At 42.0% G+C, this 16,232-nt stretch overlaps 1 protein-coding gene across 1 annotated transcript in view; it reads left to right on the forward strand.

The window, feature by feature from the left end:
* Nucleotides 1-5,745: 5,745 nt before the first annotated feature.
* The window catches only part of LOC104509825 (chromosome unknown open reading frame, human C10orf90), a 67,567-nt gene continuing 57,080 nt past the window's right edge, over nt 5,746-16,232 (forward strand). The window contains exon 1 of the mRNA XM_010151888.1: nt 5,746-5,911. Within this exon, the coding sequence (XP_010150190.1) occupies nt 5,746-5,911 (166 nt within the window). The remainder of the gene's footprint in view (nt 5,912-16,232) is intronic.

The raw sequence follows: 16,232 nt of genomic DNA on the forward strand, positions 1-16,232 counted from the left end.
TAAATTAAGTGCTTAAACTAATTAAAGACATTTTTTGGGATGTCTCAGCTTTAGCCTAATAAATGAGAGGCACAAGAAGGTATACATAGATATTTCCTTATTGCCCATAAATCTGTATATTATTACAACTGTAAACTCTGGAATGCAGTTTTATGACTCCCATTTCATTGAAAACTATACAGGCTATTACTGATGCTAGATATTTGAATAAGAGCAAGTTTGAATTTGGGGTTTGATTGCTTTCAATTGTGAATTACGCTGAAGCTGCTGCAGTCATTATCTCAAAAACTATTTAATTAAATGTAAGTATCCAGCTGTGTGCATTTTCAAAGAGCCAAAATGCTCTAAGATCTTGAACAGAAGAGCAATATATATATATGTATCACAGGGTTTGCAAAAACCTTCCCTCCTCAGTTTTCTTACAATTTCCTTTGGGGTGTTTCATTTGCAGCCTTAACGATTGCTTTAGTCTCTATTCCTTGTGTGTAATTCGAAGTTTTGAAATAATAAGCGGAAATTAAGGGTAGGACTCAGTTAGCAGGATCACTATGCAAAGCGTCCTGGGCAAAGAAAGGAATGGAGACTTGAATCCTGTTCCACCCTGGCTAACCAAGAGGAACAAATGCAATATGCCCGAACTCTTCTCTCCACGGCCACCAAATGTGAGCTTTTTTTTTTCCCTCTTGTTTTCTCTTCTTCAGTCTCTCACAGCCAAAATTACATTTATTTCCCTCTGAGACATAGTTGTCCTTCCATTTTCACTCCAGCCCCATCTTCATGCCAGATCGATACCAGATCCCTATCCAAGTCACTCTCACTCTCTGGGGTTTGGGTTTTTTTCACAATTATTCCCTCTCTTTCCTGTCTGAACTTCTTTCTTCCTTTCCCTGGCCACCGTTTAACTCATGTCTTCTCTCCTGGGTTTCTCATTTGTCAGTGTCCTTAATCTTTCTTTTTCTGCCAGTCTCTGGGATGAGCTCATCTCTTCTCTCATCTCCCTTCCCCTACCTAATTTCTCAGGAAGTCTGTCTCTTGATTGCCCCTCTTTTTCCCCATACCACTGCCATCCAGCCTCTTAATCCAGCCAGTCCCTGTTCCCCTCCTGTATTCATATCTGAATCTGTGTCCCGTTGGATGTGCGAACCCTCAGCCGGTTACACAAACCAGCAAGAGTTCAGCTAAGGCTTCTGCCTCGACTTCAGGCATGCCTCTGAGTTAATGACTTGAGTTAAAGAATCAGAATTAACTTTGAATTTTCTGGCTTTTGACTTTTCACAGCTTGACATTTTTGTAATGCTTTGTTTTTTCTGGTACTTCAAAAAAGCAGATGGGGAATAGTGTCACAGCAGAATGCATAACCCTGGCTTTGGCAAGTCTGCCACCCCATTACCACGGCTCTCCAGGGCTGGTCAGTGGTGTTGTCCTCGGTCATCCTGGAGCACTGCCCCTCCTGGGGCCACGGGCCAGAAGAGCTACCATTCAGTGTCTCACGCCAAAGCCAGCTTGGCCACCTTGGATATGTGCCACCTTGGATAGGTGGCACCCGTAGTCAGGCCTCTCAGCAGGGATTACGTTGACTGCCAATGGTACCAAGGAACAACAGAAAAAAACAGCCAAATAACTGATGTGACACACTGAAAGACAGCCAACAGGGAAGGGTCAGCCCATGGGCAAAGCAGGGAATTGATTCACCGACCTCCTAGATGCATCTCACTGATTTTCTGCAATACCCTGACAGAAACTAGATACTACAGTGATAGCTAATTTAAAGGTATCGATAGGCAGTCACACTCCAATCTCCTGAATCCCAAATCTTTTCCTTAGTCACACAATCACTCTGTCCCTCTGTCACGGATGGAATGATGCACTTCACTTGAAAGAGAGAAGCAGCAATATCTTTATTAATATAAAACAGCAATTTAATGAAGTTTGATTGTAAATGCAACAGTGGCTTAACAGGATTTGATGGCAAGGTACGATGGTTTAGTTACTGTGCAGGGGACAGTGTAAGTCAGATGCATCAGGCAGACCCTCTCATTGAGTCACAAGGTTCAGAGAGGATACGCTTGCTTTATGAAATCCTACTCAGTTGCTCCTAGGTGTGGCTCGACCAAATCCTAATCCCAAACTTGGTCATTAGTTTGTCTAAAAGGTTATATATGCAAAACCAATCTAAGAGATAATCTTAGCAAAGCTTACAAAGTTTAGCAAGTTATTAGTCACTTAATGAGGGTCTGTGGCAGCAAGGGATCTCTCAGTACGGAGGAGTAAGGAATCTCCATGGCAGGTGTAACCCTGAGAGGCATCCCTGTTCAAGGGGAGATGCTGTCGTGCAGCCCGCTGCCATGCAGGAGAGCTCAAAGGGCCCTTAAGCTGCTCACTATTTATGGGGGTAAGATGATGGACTCATAGTCATATTTGCATAAAGACCACAGATTTTAATTTCTTCCAAATTTTGCATGAGACAGACATTGACCAGCACTGTGGTTAGGTGGGCACATTGCTCAGATTAGCCCTTGGCTGTTGTGGTGTTTTCTCTCTCTCCTGAACGGTGGAGGTTGCAGCCATCAATAGCAGATGCATCCATCACAACCTCCGCTGGTGGTTCTCGCTTGGGCAGGGTTATGGGAGATAAAGGGCAGGTGGAGGGGGTGGTACACCCACGTCTTCCTTCAACTGTGTCAGATGGGGGCTGTGCAAACCATTTCAAAGGGGTGATGGAACTTAATATATTCTAGGAGTGCTTTCAAGTAACTACATACATGGATGCAACTTTGCATAAAGGCATTTTTTAATGAGCGGTGGAGATTTACTGAAGGGATGTAGCCCTGCTAGCCCCCACCGGAGCACTGTACCTCACAGATAACAGGAGGCTGAGTAGCTCCCCCATGTCTACATCCCATCTCAGATGCCTAGAGGGAACAAGTGGAATTAAAAATGCTTGACTTGAACTAAATGCCATCATCTGGATGTTTAAAATGGAATCAATTTAATCTGAAAAAAAAAAAAGATAGTATAATTAGGGGTTAAAGTGTTATTGGGTCCTCCTGAAATGCCATTAGAGACTCTATTCATGTTGTGAACAGCACACCTTTAATCTTAAACTATTTCAGAAGCTCCATTTGTGTGGGTTTTTTTTTGCTCTGCATTTGCAGAAAAGCTCCAGCCTAGGTTAATAATATAGTGGCAGTACTTCACAATGCTCTCCAACGTACAGAAGTATCTATTAAACTGTCAACTGCACTAAAAGATGATATTTTGATGGCAATGGATAGAAACCCATCTTCCTGCTTATGCTACTCAACATTTCTGTAGCTTTCAAGCACAGTCAACCATAATTTGTCAAGGACTTGCATATATGACATTGGCTGAATAGGTAGTGTGAGATACAACTGTGTCAATCAATTTTTCAGTCAAGTCTCACGTAGCATCAACAGACAGCTAATCCCTTTTCCTTCTCTGAAGCTCTTCCTTGTACTCATTCCTGTTCACCCTCTACTTGGAGACCTCTAGAGATGCTGCAGGACATGCCAACTTCGTTGCTGAAGCTGTTCTGCTGATGTCGACCCCTTCCATTGGCAGCCATACCATTATACATATAGAATAAAGAGCAAATTCAGTGCATCCGGCAGGGAAATGTTTCCCAGGACTGAGTTGGCCAGTATCTGTCTGACGGTCTTCTCCCTTTCTGACTAACAATCCCTTTAATGCTGCGCATATCCTAAAGGACATGGTCAACATTTAGTGCAGGTGAAGAAATAGCATTATTTTGGGTGAAAACGTGTTCTTTGGCCACTGTTCGAAGACCACCATAGGAGGGGGTGGGCTCAGCAGTGGTCTCTGTATTCACCTCCTTGAAATGCTATTGCACCTGAAATCTGGAAGAAACAGCAAACTGTAGTTTGTGCCAAAATCTAGGAGATGCAGTTTTAAGCTGGTGATCAAAGTCTTGAAAGTCATTCAATCCTGTCTACATCAAAGACTGCATAAAGTTGTGCTTTTCTCAGTCTAAACCAGTAGAGAATTGTGCTGGTTTAGCACAAGAATAAGACTATTAGAGACAGAAATAAGATTTGCTTATAAATTCTCCACCAAAATCAAATTATTTCATATTTGTGTGTTTCAAGTTGTTTTTTTCTTGTCTTAACTGGACTGATGAGGAAATGGTGGGAGGAAAAGTGCTTCCACCTGGGTTGTTTTAGAAAGGCTCAGCCGCAAACATTATGAAGCCTGCCATGAAATGTTAATCACCCTCATTTGCATTATAATGTAATGGTTCTTAAATCTTAAAGATTACAGGAATCACTACACTGAACTGATAAGAAGATACATACTGTAGACTTACATGAACTACCTGAACACAGTACAATGCTGAAAGAAGTTTAAGGATTTTGTTCTTATGCTCTCTCCGTTTTAAGTCTTTTATGTTCTGAGACCAATGACATGTTGTTATTTGTTTGGCAAGAGCCTGCCTTCTAGAAAGGTATGTAGGAAATGTAGAGGTCACGAGTGTATTCGGTAGATTTTTGTAGTAGGTAATCACCTTCTCCATTAGAAATGTGTACCTCAGAAGTACTTCTATCAGAGGTATTTTCTCCTTGTAAAGCCCTTTGTACACTGTAGTCAAGTTACCTCTTAATATCCTTTTGACCGCAAACCACCTTGAATCACATATTTTTAAGACCTTTTTCCTTAGTGAGTTCAAATAATTTCTGCAGCTATTTTCTACACTCTCTTATTTGCCGGTGTGCTATTTAGAATACGGATACCAAAATGAACACAATTTTCCAGTGTTTTTCTTAGCAGTGTCTGATGAAATGGTAAAATCTGTGTTTATATATCCCAATAATGCATTATGTAACTACATAGGTAATTGATTAAAAAATCCTTTATTGTGTTCAATTAATTGTTTTGTGATCAATTAATCAGAATGATGATTATTTTATTATTTTCAGTTATTGTAGATTTCTAGATGGTGAAAATTGAGGAAAATAATGGTTCTACTGCTAATTATTTATAAAAGCTTTAAACACTTATTAAAACATCACATTGAAAAATAGCACCTTCAAACCTGCCTTTTAAGAATGACATGGCCATGTAGGACTATATATTAAAACGAAGATTATAAATTTGCTGGTTTCCATTGCAGGTATTTTGCATACCTTGCACTTAGAACGCCAATATTTTGGCAGCCAGGTGTTAGCTATTTAGCAGTCCTAGAGGTCATTCCAGAAAGACGGGGCAAACCCACGTGCGAGCAGAGTACTTGGAGATTTCCTCTTAACTTTCCTCAAGAAGTACTCAGAAACTGAGAGCCCGGCTTCAATATTTAAGTCAAGAAAATGAAACATTCATGTGCTGTAGCTAGATATTGGTGCTGTAACCGAACAACCCACGCCTGCCTAAGGTTGGGAATGCACAACTGAATTTATATTCTGGCCATAAAACCTGCATTTAGGGACACAAATTCTAGCCAATCAGACTAAATAAATCAGCAGGCCCAGGTTTTATCATCACAGATAACCCTCATTAATCCAGCTGGCTTTTCCTGAAGACAAAGGACAAAATGAATTGCTTCGTTGGAGTTGCCTGAGCGGCATGCTAATGCGGGGAGGTGGAAGGCATGAATTATTCATGCTCTTGCAGCCTGAGCAGGCAGATCCTGGCTTTTCCTGTTACCATTGCAACAAGTGGTGGCTGGCCCTTCTGTGCTCGGGCCATCGCACATCCCCGGAGAGCGCCGAAATGCCTTCCCGAGAGGGAAAACCGCCCCGCCTGCGCTGCGCCCGACACAGTCGGGTGGATTTTCAGGTTAAGCCTTATGCAAAATGGACCCGGGAAACACAGTCGTTTGTAACTCAAATGTACTTCACCATAAACTACTCTTCTTGGAGGAAAACAGGTTGCTTTGGTAAGTTCGTGCAACTTTTGACGTTTTCTGAATCCGCTGAAAACTCTTCTCGGTTTACAGTAACTAGAACGCGTAGGTTTTTACCAGTCTTTCTAAAAATAGTCTGCATTCTTTTTGCTTTTAAAGTGACTTAAAGAACCCTGAAAAGGCATGCAAAACCTTTATTTTTAACTCTAGAGAATATGTAAAAGGTATCTACAGAACTGACATTAAAATAATAATCAATTCTTCCCAAATTAACTTCTATTACTTAAATTTTCAAATCCCTGTGGAACGCTACTAAAACAAAATATATGATCCAAATTTGATTTCTTGCATTCAAAACTGTGACTAATGTAATTCAGTGTCAAAGTGGAGAGTCTGAAAGAACATGTTACTTGCAAGGAATGTTGTTTCCCTGTTGTTCCCAAGTTGTATTGTTGCTCTTTATTCAGCTACATACATTTCTGATTGGGTTGGAAAGAGGAACTGAGACTTGCATAACATTCTTACCACGCATTAACTATTCTGTTGTATCACAGAATAGTTGAAAAGCACTGGTAACTCACCCAGTTTCTCTAAGGACAGGAATGAGATATTTTTTTATGTAAAGCATATGGCAGTGATGCACTAAGGCTAGATTTATCACTTCTTATAAGGGGAAAAGAATCAAAACATTCTTTCTTTCATATTCATTTACCAATGTAGCTAGCTATAGTAGGTGTTTCAGTTCTTTGTCTGATTTTTCTATTTTCCAGTAGAGTTACTGTCAGCCTTGCCTGAAAACTCTCAGGTAACTCACTACTTGGCACAGTTAAAAAATTGATATAAATACTCAGTTCCCAAGGCCATGGATAGGATTGTGAATATGAAATGAATCATGAATAAGTTTTGATTGTGGATAACAAGCTCTCCCTCTTTTTATTTGTTTGTTTTTAATTACATGGTCCAGATTCTGCTGCTTCTACTTTACTTTCTTTGTTTTGATCATAAAAGCATTTTATCTGACATCCAAAAGACAGCCAAATTTTGAGGGGATAAAAGTACAGCATAATGATATCTAGTGCTAACAGTAATTAAATGCCTTATGTTTTAAGAAAAAAAAAAAAAAAAAGCCCAGGAGGTGAAAATAGGGATATGTAAATAACAGGAGATATGCAAACAATGGATGTAATCCTGCACTCCTTATCCATGGAGGTAATCCTTATGCGGGTAAGTAATCCTGTTGGTTTCAATAGACGCACATCAGTAGGTGCTGTGGCATAAGGCCCATATTTTTCAAGGAGATAACAGTGTCTGTTTTACCTGCTTTTTCTGTAATGTAATTTTAGCAACACAGTTTTTAGTGATGTGTTTGAATGCATTAGTGATAATAGTATATTCGACTTTACCAAATAATCTGTTTTGCTTCTAAAAGTATAAAAGATAAAAATGGAATAATGTGTGAGATGTGTCAGTAAGAAGGTACAAAGCCCACATATTTCATTAGAGGTGTGCTTGCAGTGGGATGGCGCGACTCACCCTGTTGACTGTATTTGTAGATTAATTACTTTTTGGTACATGAGGTATATAAACTTCACTTTGTTTCTTTAAAGTTAGGAAGCGACATAAGCAAAAACTCACTATGACACCTGACATCTCATAAAGTGTGTTTGAGTCTCTGTAAAAATGATGTTGATGAATATTGATCATCTTTTTGATTTAAATACATGGATTTTGTGGTAATGTCCTGTGAATATTTTTATTGCTGTTATGGTCTCTGACCTTGCCAAAATAACACCTGCAGTTCTGCCTTGGGAATAAGGGGTGCGTATAGACGTTGCGGTTGTGTCGCCCTTCTTATCAGCCCAGCTTGGCACCTCCGAGCTTTCCACTCCAAGCCCATATAGTGCTGCCCTGTAATCCTGGATGGGGCTTGGGAGCACCTGTGTGCTCTTCCCTAGGCAGTGCATCTGTTAATGAGGGAAAACTAATTACTTAAAAGCCTTTGGTAGAATGAGGTTGAGAAACATAAATAGTCATGAACTGTTCCTGGTGCTCTGGAAGCCATCAGCTCGAGCTCGTGCTGGATGCACTGGTAGTGCAGATATGAACATTACCCTGTAGCCATTGGAGCTGTTGCTGTGTTATGCTGCTTTCTCTGTGGAAATATTCTCTTGTGTGCACCCTGAAGGGGCCAAAATAGAAATAAAGTAAAAATGCAATATGGATGATGCTTCCAGGTGACATACAAAGCTTACAGTTAAGTGAAGTTGCTATTAAGTACCTGTTGGCTTTTTGTTGGTTGCATTGAGATACCATGAATTAACTGATTATTCTATATTCTGCTTGAATACATGGCAAAAGCTGAGGCTGCATGGCTGTTCTAGGCAGTAAAGTGCCAGAGGCAATAAAATGACTAGTGCCAAGGAAGGGCAGACTGGAAAATGCTGCCAGGGAAGAGTCCAGAGTGGCCCTTGGCAACAGCATTTCTTCTCGCTCGATGCAGGGTCCCAGCAGAAGCATTAAGTCTCTGCAGGTAAGTCCCTCTCTGTCCCCTGCCCACGGGGTCAATTCCTAATCCTTGGAGATTCCACAAGCAGTGGTTCCATACTACCTTGAACTTCACATAGTTGTGAGGGTACTTTTGTCTACATCTTTTCTCCTTTCTTGAATTATACTTTAAAAAAAAAAAATCACATGCAGCTACTTTTGTCCAAAGATCTGGTCCTGGCAATGGCCAGAGGTGAGGTGCCCATTTTAATTTTTACTACATTTCATGAGTTTTAAAGATGGCAGTTAAAGCTAATTTATTCAAGTCTTTAAAACTTGGCCAAAGTGCTCTAGAATGGTTCAGCTCATGTTGTATCAAAACCCATGTGTGTGGTGATTTAGAGTAGCCTGGTTTTTTTTTCCTTGTGCATACAGACTACATACAGTAAGAGGCGGTTTCTGTAATCACTGACATGTCATTCTCATGTCCTTCACCAGCAGATGCCCATGTCTCCTTGCTTCCCACCCAAGAGAGGGGGCAGGGGGATGCATAGTCTCTGCTGTTTCCCGAGGGTAGAAGTTCTGTGAGAGCAAAGCTATGGGAGTGCATGCTGCAAGCGACGGTATGGGCAGGTTCTTCATGGTTTGGCTGCATTCCCTCCTTTGTGTAAGGTGTATTTTGCTGCTCTTTGGGGTTGGGGACACAAAGACAGTGTGCATTGTGCCTCTTCTGCCCGGCTTTGGGCATTGCTACAGGTGACAGACTTTGCTGCCTCAATCTGGGAGCATACTTAGGGCTTCCATTGCAAAGTTTGTTTAAATGGCAGTTACGCCCTGTGAAGATATTTTGAAACAACACCAATCTCCAGTTCTAAGACCAGGTAGTACACAAAACAAAAGCAAGCTTTAATCTGCAGGTAGAGGAAATTTTCTAGCTGCTCTTCTGCAAATGTCTGGGAGCCAGTGGCAGAGAAAGCAGAAAGACTGGAAAAGTCAGCGTGCAGCCCGCACAGCATGCAGATTGAGCAAGGTCTGGGAGCGTGGCCCTGGGAAAGCTGAGCGCTGGCTGAACATCAACCACTCGCTTCACTGCTCCCCCAGGTCAGAGCCACATAGCAAACTCCAGCTAAGGTGGCACAATGTGGTCACTGACTCTGGAGCAGAGTGTGGAGCAGGAGATATGTCACACAGTCCAGCATGTCCTTACACCGGGACTTGCCATGTTTGTTGTGTAGCACCTCGGGGACAGCAGTGCCACGTGCATAACCAGGGAGCAGGATCCAGCAGAAGGGAACCACAAGATATGGAGATGACTCAGTTTGGTCTTTAACCATAACAAAACCATAAATCATCATAACTACCTTAATTATATGCTTATTAGTAGCTGCCTTGGCTTCTAGTGGAAAACCTGAACAGGTATGACTATACGTATTAAGTCTGACAACAGCACAGATAAGACTCCAATGCATATGAACTCCTTTTCACTTTTCTCCGTGTGTTCCTTTGCTGTAAATCCCATTCCATGTCTGAGCACAGCCAGGCCAAGAGGAACACCAGTCCTTAACCTCTTTGCAGTCCAGCCAAATGCAAGCCCAAGCTGGTATCACCCCAGGGCACGTTTCAAGAGTGTTCTGCCTTTGAACAACATTGGTCTAGTTTCATGTGACATTTCTGTCTCTGAGAGGGAGAGTTGAGCAGAGGATGGTCACACTGAAGCCTGTGTGTGCGGTCCCAGGCTCAAGTCTGTCTCAGATGACCATCAGTGACGTGCAACATGCATCAGTCGTGGTTGTGTGACGGTGTAACACATCGTCACACTTCCCATGGCTTGTAAAATTCATGCACGCAAGATTTGTCCTCAAGTTTTGAAGTGCATAGTTCTTTGGGAAAGTGCATTTCTTCCTCCCAGTTAGTTAATTAGTTTAGGAATTAGCTCACCTCCTGAGCAGTTTTTTCTCTGTGTGTCCACCCAGTAGTGACACCTAGTGATGTCCAAGGAAGATCTGATTTCTTGAGCAGAAGAGCGGGTAGGGGGCAAGAGGAGAGAGACCCAGACTCACCACCTGCAGTTGAAGCAGAAGAAATCATTCAGAGCTACAGAAAGGGAAGTTCTGAATGTGAATGTCAGCCTTAATATATTTAAATGAAAACGACTAATGATTGACAGTTATTACTAACAGGCAGAAAGCAATTGTTTTTATAACCTGCATTTGAAGAAATCTAAGCTGTAAAGTATATTGAGGGTCCATCCCACAGCCTTGCCAACATAGCCATAGCTGACAAATGAAGCATCTCCTCCAAGTCAGTTAGCTATAGTAGATGAGTAAAAAACACCAACTGAAAACAACTTATTTCACAGCCTTCAAGAACTGTCTTGTCTATAGTACGTCTTGCTGTGCTGTGCCGGGAGTGCAATTAGCTGGAAGAGTGTGTTCATTTTCATTCATTAGTTGGCAGTAGTGTCTTTCAGAATGATCTCTGGCATTATGAGCAGTAAATGATGGTATGCTTTCAAAGGTTAAACTGTTTGATTTTTTTAGTATAATTCCCTTATGTTCAGAGAAGCTACATTAGCAATATTATTAGACACTGGACTCTCCCTCTAACCTTTACTGTAATGAACAACTCTTGGAAACTGTTTGGTATTTCCATGGTTTGAAGCATCAGTGGCTCCAGAGAGAAAAATGTTATTTTTCAACCACATCTTTAATTGTTTCCTGAATTGATTAAAGGGTTGATCTATTACTGACAAGATATTCCCTTCAGTTATCGGTGAATCTTAAAAAAACTATTCAGTTGTGGTCAAAATCAAGTAATCTGTGTGAATTACTCTGGATAATGCTGCAGTGTTTTTCTGTAGGAACCACTTGGTCATTTTTGCAATTCCTGGCAGAACATTTACAAGAGCTTTATTTTTGCCTGGAACTGTGGTTGCAACCCTCTCCTGCAGCACTGTTTGACACCTGACAGTCCATCAGGAGCAACTGGGAATATTCAGTGTAAAGTACTGTCAGGCATATGGTGATGGCTGTTGTTTATTTTGAATATGCATAAACTACCCTCAACTCCCTGCAAATACACACAGCCTCTTGCTGAGTGTGTATCCTGACTTGTTGATGGTGTGTTACCATTAATTAGAATCCTGCATAGGGATGTATCACAAACAACTAAAAATATGTCTTTGCTGCCTTTATATAAACCTTTGCTGATGATTAAAGGCCATGAGTGCAGGCTTTATGAGAGACAGAGGACATAATGGTGCAGAACAAACGGAGTTAGTTATAACAAATGTAATAATAAACAGTGACAAAATTAGCTATTGCCAGTTATTTTGGCCATCTGTTGGAAGACGAAGAATTGAGTCATGAGAATATAGATGCAATTTCCCTTATATCGGTAGTAGAGCCTAGGATAAACATGTGGAAAAAAAGAAGTGTTTTTAGCAGCAGAAGACTGAGCAGAAGGTAACGCTAGCTGCAGTCCTGGTGAGTGCTGTGGAGTGCTTCTGGGGTTGTGCTTCAAATCTATCTGTTTGAATTTCACTGATTGCATTTATTTTTATACTTTACTGATCTAGACTGCCAGTGTCTCCTAAAGCTGCATAGATGTAAAATAAAGTGGGGAGGCTGAGAACACAACAACTGGGCAGGCTGGGGAGATAGTCTGCATGACTTGGTTCAGAAATCACCATGGGGAAGCGAGGGCAAGGCAGAGCCTGTGGCTGGACACGGGCAGGTGCTCTCTGCAACTCTCCTGCCTACTGTCCCTCTGAAACCACCGACTGCGGCTGTTCAGGTCTGAGAAGGAGCCCGCTGTCCTCTCCGGGTCACCAGCACCATGCTGACACAACTCTCCTCACATCCAGCATTTCGGCCACGTAGATGAAACAAATACTTTCACAGCTGTCAGAAGATTGCGTGTGTAAATCAGTCCTACCCATAGCTCTCATGCATAGCGAAGGCTATTTTAGAAATGTATTTAAATGATTTCTTTTTTAAATCATTTTTTCCCAGTTTCGGGCTTTAGCTGGCTAAGGTCCCCTGCCAAGTCTAAAAGAAGGAGGGTGCTTTTTGCCTGTGGAGTCAGTTTTAGTTAACAGATTACTTTTTAGGCTAAATTATACTGAAAGCAAGGTTTAATCAATAACGATGTGGCTGGCTCTCGCTTTGCTAAAACTTCATTCAGCCATCTTTCTGCTCATGTGACGGAGAGAATGAAAATGAGACGCCCATTAAATCGGGGGCAGGTGCTCACCTTCATTAATAACATTGTGCAATATTGCAAACCCAGAAAAGCAGTCTGCAGTGTGGTTCTGTGCTAACCTGCAGGTAACAGCACAACATTTCTCAGCCCAATTTTAAAAAGGGAATTGGAGCAATGCGATTTTGTTCTCGCTTCCTACGTCTAGAATTGGATGTGGATAATACCGTGAGCATTGTCACACGGAGTGTGATATACTAGAGAGTCTATTGTGGATATATCTCTCATACAGTCCTTTTCACATAGAATTAAATAGTTGGATGGAGATACTGAACTTAACGGGAGAAGAGAAAAAGCCGTGTACCAGAATGGACATAGAAAATTGTTAACTGCTGCTCCAGTAGATTTAGGAGGGTTGCTATGGTTTCTTTTATAAAAGTCTTCCAGCCATAGAAATGACTCTTGCAAACAATGCTGTAGGTAGGTGTAAGGAAACGGGTCACACAGGCAGCACCAGTGGTGGGTGCTGAGCATTGCCAGTTCAGTCATTCCCCGTCCTCTCCTTGAAATTAAATTGTCCTATTGCAAACTGAGACCTGCCCAGTGGGAACAGCCATTGGTGAAAAGGTGAGTCCCTGGCATGGCATTGCTAAAACTCCCCAACTCTTATTTTCCTGTTGTATCCTCATTTTGTTATCTCATATTTCTGAGTTTCTCCATGCTGAAATTATTAGGGCAAATGCTGCTTCCTGCGAGGTCTTTTTTGTTCTTTCTTTGCTTGCATAGTGCCTGAACAACAGCTCATGACCCAGTTCTGTCTTTTAATTGCTACTGCAATATGAATTTTAATTCCAGCTAGAGTCCAGATGTATTGAGGATACACAGCACATGTCAGGGACAGTGCTATTTATCTTACAGGCCAGTGTTCCCCAGCCCTTTGAATTCAGGGAGAACCTAACTTTGAAACAAATCTTAAAGCATCATCTTGTATTTCACTGGTGATGGGAAATTGAGATAATTACTGTTAATTTAAATGCTAATAGGTATTTTCTCTTACAGCTTAGTTTGTTTTACTGTTCTTTAAGCTTCGACAAAAAATAGTACTGGAGATGAATGCCTTGTGCTTGCATCCTCCAGTGCCCAAGTGAACCTGGCCATGGGTACTGACAGTTTCTAGGGGCCCATCCCTGTTTATAGATAATATTTTGGGGTGTTTTTAGTGACTATTTTTGGTGACTTACAGACATTGGTGGTAGAAGATGATGGTTTGTCAGGAACTGTAGGTATTATGCATCTGATGGAGATCATGACTTGATGAACAAGTTATTAGATTTAGCATGTTCCGAAAGAGCATACTTTTTGGAATAATGTAAACTTTGTTCACAAAAAAAAATCTTTATTTAGTTCTCTGCACTTCTGAAGAAACACTGGCTAAATTTACTGCATTTTGAGCATCCCACAGATTTCCTCTATCAGTTGACATTTAGTTGTTTTGCTTAGCTGAGATTTCCCTCTCTTGCTCCACTGAAATGGGTAGTGAAGTTATCAATATGCCTTCTACTGACTGCTCCAGGAAGGGCTTAATTCTCATCATTCTATGATTGCAGCTTGTGAAAGACACTGGAACTTTTTGGGAGGGGGGAAAAAAAAGCGCATATATAAAAACATAAGCTGTTTTAGGTTAGATTAGATTTTGAAATGCTGGGATACACTAGTATTCAATCAGCAGAGAAGATTAATTTTTCATATTAAGGAAACTGCAAAATGGAGGAAAATTAGCAGCTTCTGATGTACACGTAAACATGCCTTACCCAAAACACACACGTACGAGGCCCGTATGAGTGGAGTTTATATCATACCAGTTGATGCAGGATGCAGAAGAGTAGAGTTGATAATACTTGGGAGAGCCAGAGGAGGAGCAGCAAGCTGGGGACACAGCCTCAGACAAGCACTGAATCTGTCTGGGTGGAGAAGCCCAGGGACGGACAACACGTGAGTGTGTTTGTGTGGAGTGCTGGTAAAAAGACAGTAAAAGCTGGACCTAGCAGCAGGGCCTGGGCTGTGCCTCCACAGGCTTCTCCATAGGCAATCAGTGCTTTGCATCATTGTCGGGAAGGTGCATGGAGGAGGATCTTGGTCTTCATCATCACAGCATCCTCTTTCCAGAAAATACTTGCCAGATCTTGGTGTTTGCTAGTCACTGCCAAGCAAAGATTTAAAAGCACAGCTGCATGGAATTGTTAGTACAGTGATATATTATTACAGTTATGATGTATATTGCAACTTGTTCTCACGGTAGACATAATGTTACTGCCTTACATTCGTACTGGTATTTGATGTACAATACAACTGTCTTTAATTAGCTAACTAAAACACATTTTCTGCCAAAGATACAGTGCGCAGGAGGAAAATCACTTCTTGGAGAAATGCCTCATAGCAGGATGACTAAAAAAAAAATCAGTTAGTACAGTCCAAGAAACAGAAATTTAGGATATTAATCCCAGAGATCCCCCCAAAAGCTGTGGAACCTTGTAGCTGAGATTTCAGAATACAAACCAGAAATTTAGCTGTAAATTAAATTTCTTCCAAAGGAAACGGACATGATATCACCAAGAAACATTCTGGAACAGCAAATTAATCTAAAGGTTATGAGTAAGGTAGCAGAAAGACTCTTCTGAGCTCAAAAGTTAAGTGCTTTTATGTTTGGGGAAAAAGCCCTCCTGTTCCTCACCCAAGACGCTGAAGCCTTGCCTTAAGTACAAAATTCAGCCATGGCCCAGAGTGTCATCCCTAAATACAACCAATCTTCTATCACCTCCTTGATACCCACATTCACAGTGGCAACGTGAGATCATGAAATAAGATTTGACCTTCTTTGTGTATCCTCTGTGGGGGCAGGAGACCAAGTTTGTTGGCCAGCAATCGGCGTTGGTCTCTTAACTCATCTTTGGTTGATGGCAATTTCTATGCCGCCGTGCTGCCCAAAGCCAGAACCTCCCTCCGCAGCTCACAGAGCCTTCCACCAGCAGCTGAGCTACTAGCAATCGCTTTCATGTACTCCCCTCCTCTGGGAAATGTGGGCTGACTTGGTTATTGTACGTAGGAGGAGGATGCGGGAGCGCGAGCCAAATGCCACTGCAGGTCCATTTTCTTTTGCAGGTGGAAAGTTAAAAGGGCTTGTAAATGGGTCTTTGAGCCTTCTTCCATAAAACCAGGAGGTCTTTTCTTGCTCAGGGCTCATCAGGGGGCTGTGAAAAGGGCCCCCTCTTGCATAGCCATTGCAGCTTTCACCCTGCGAGGCTGGCATGGGGTGCAAGGGCTGCACCGGGGCAGGACCACAGTTCCGGCAGCGCCTGGCAGGGGCAGGTCCGTGACCCCAGAACTGTGTCATTACCAGCAAACCCGAACAAATGGGACTGCCCAGGGAATGCATGTGGGAAATGCCCAAAGAAAGAGGGCTGAATGTGGGGTGGTGGGCTTGTGCAGAGTTAAAGAGCTGTGCGAGTGGCTCCTTCCAGGACCTCATTCAGCTTGGGGAGCAAAAAGTCAGGAGGGAGAGACCTGAGGAATAGCTCAGCAAGCTGCAAGGAAACCTGTGCTACTGCCTGCATTGCACAGGCTGGGAAGCAAAGGCTTGCTGCAGGTCTGTGAGAAGCAGCTGAGGGAAGAG

The sequence above is a fragment of the Eurypyga helias genome, unplaced genomic scaffold, assembly GCF_000690775.1.
Source record: "Eurypyga helias isolate BGI_N326 unplaced genomic scaffold, ASM69077v1 scaffold16135, whole genome shotgun sequence".
NCBI classification, from domain to species: domain Eukaryota; kingdom Metazoa; phylum Chordata; class Aves; order Eurypygiformes; family Eurypygidae; genus Eurypyga; species Eurypyga helias.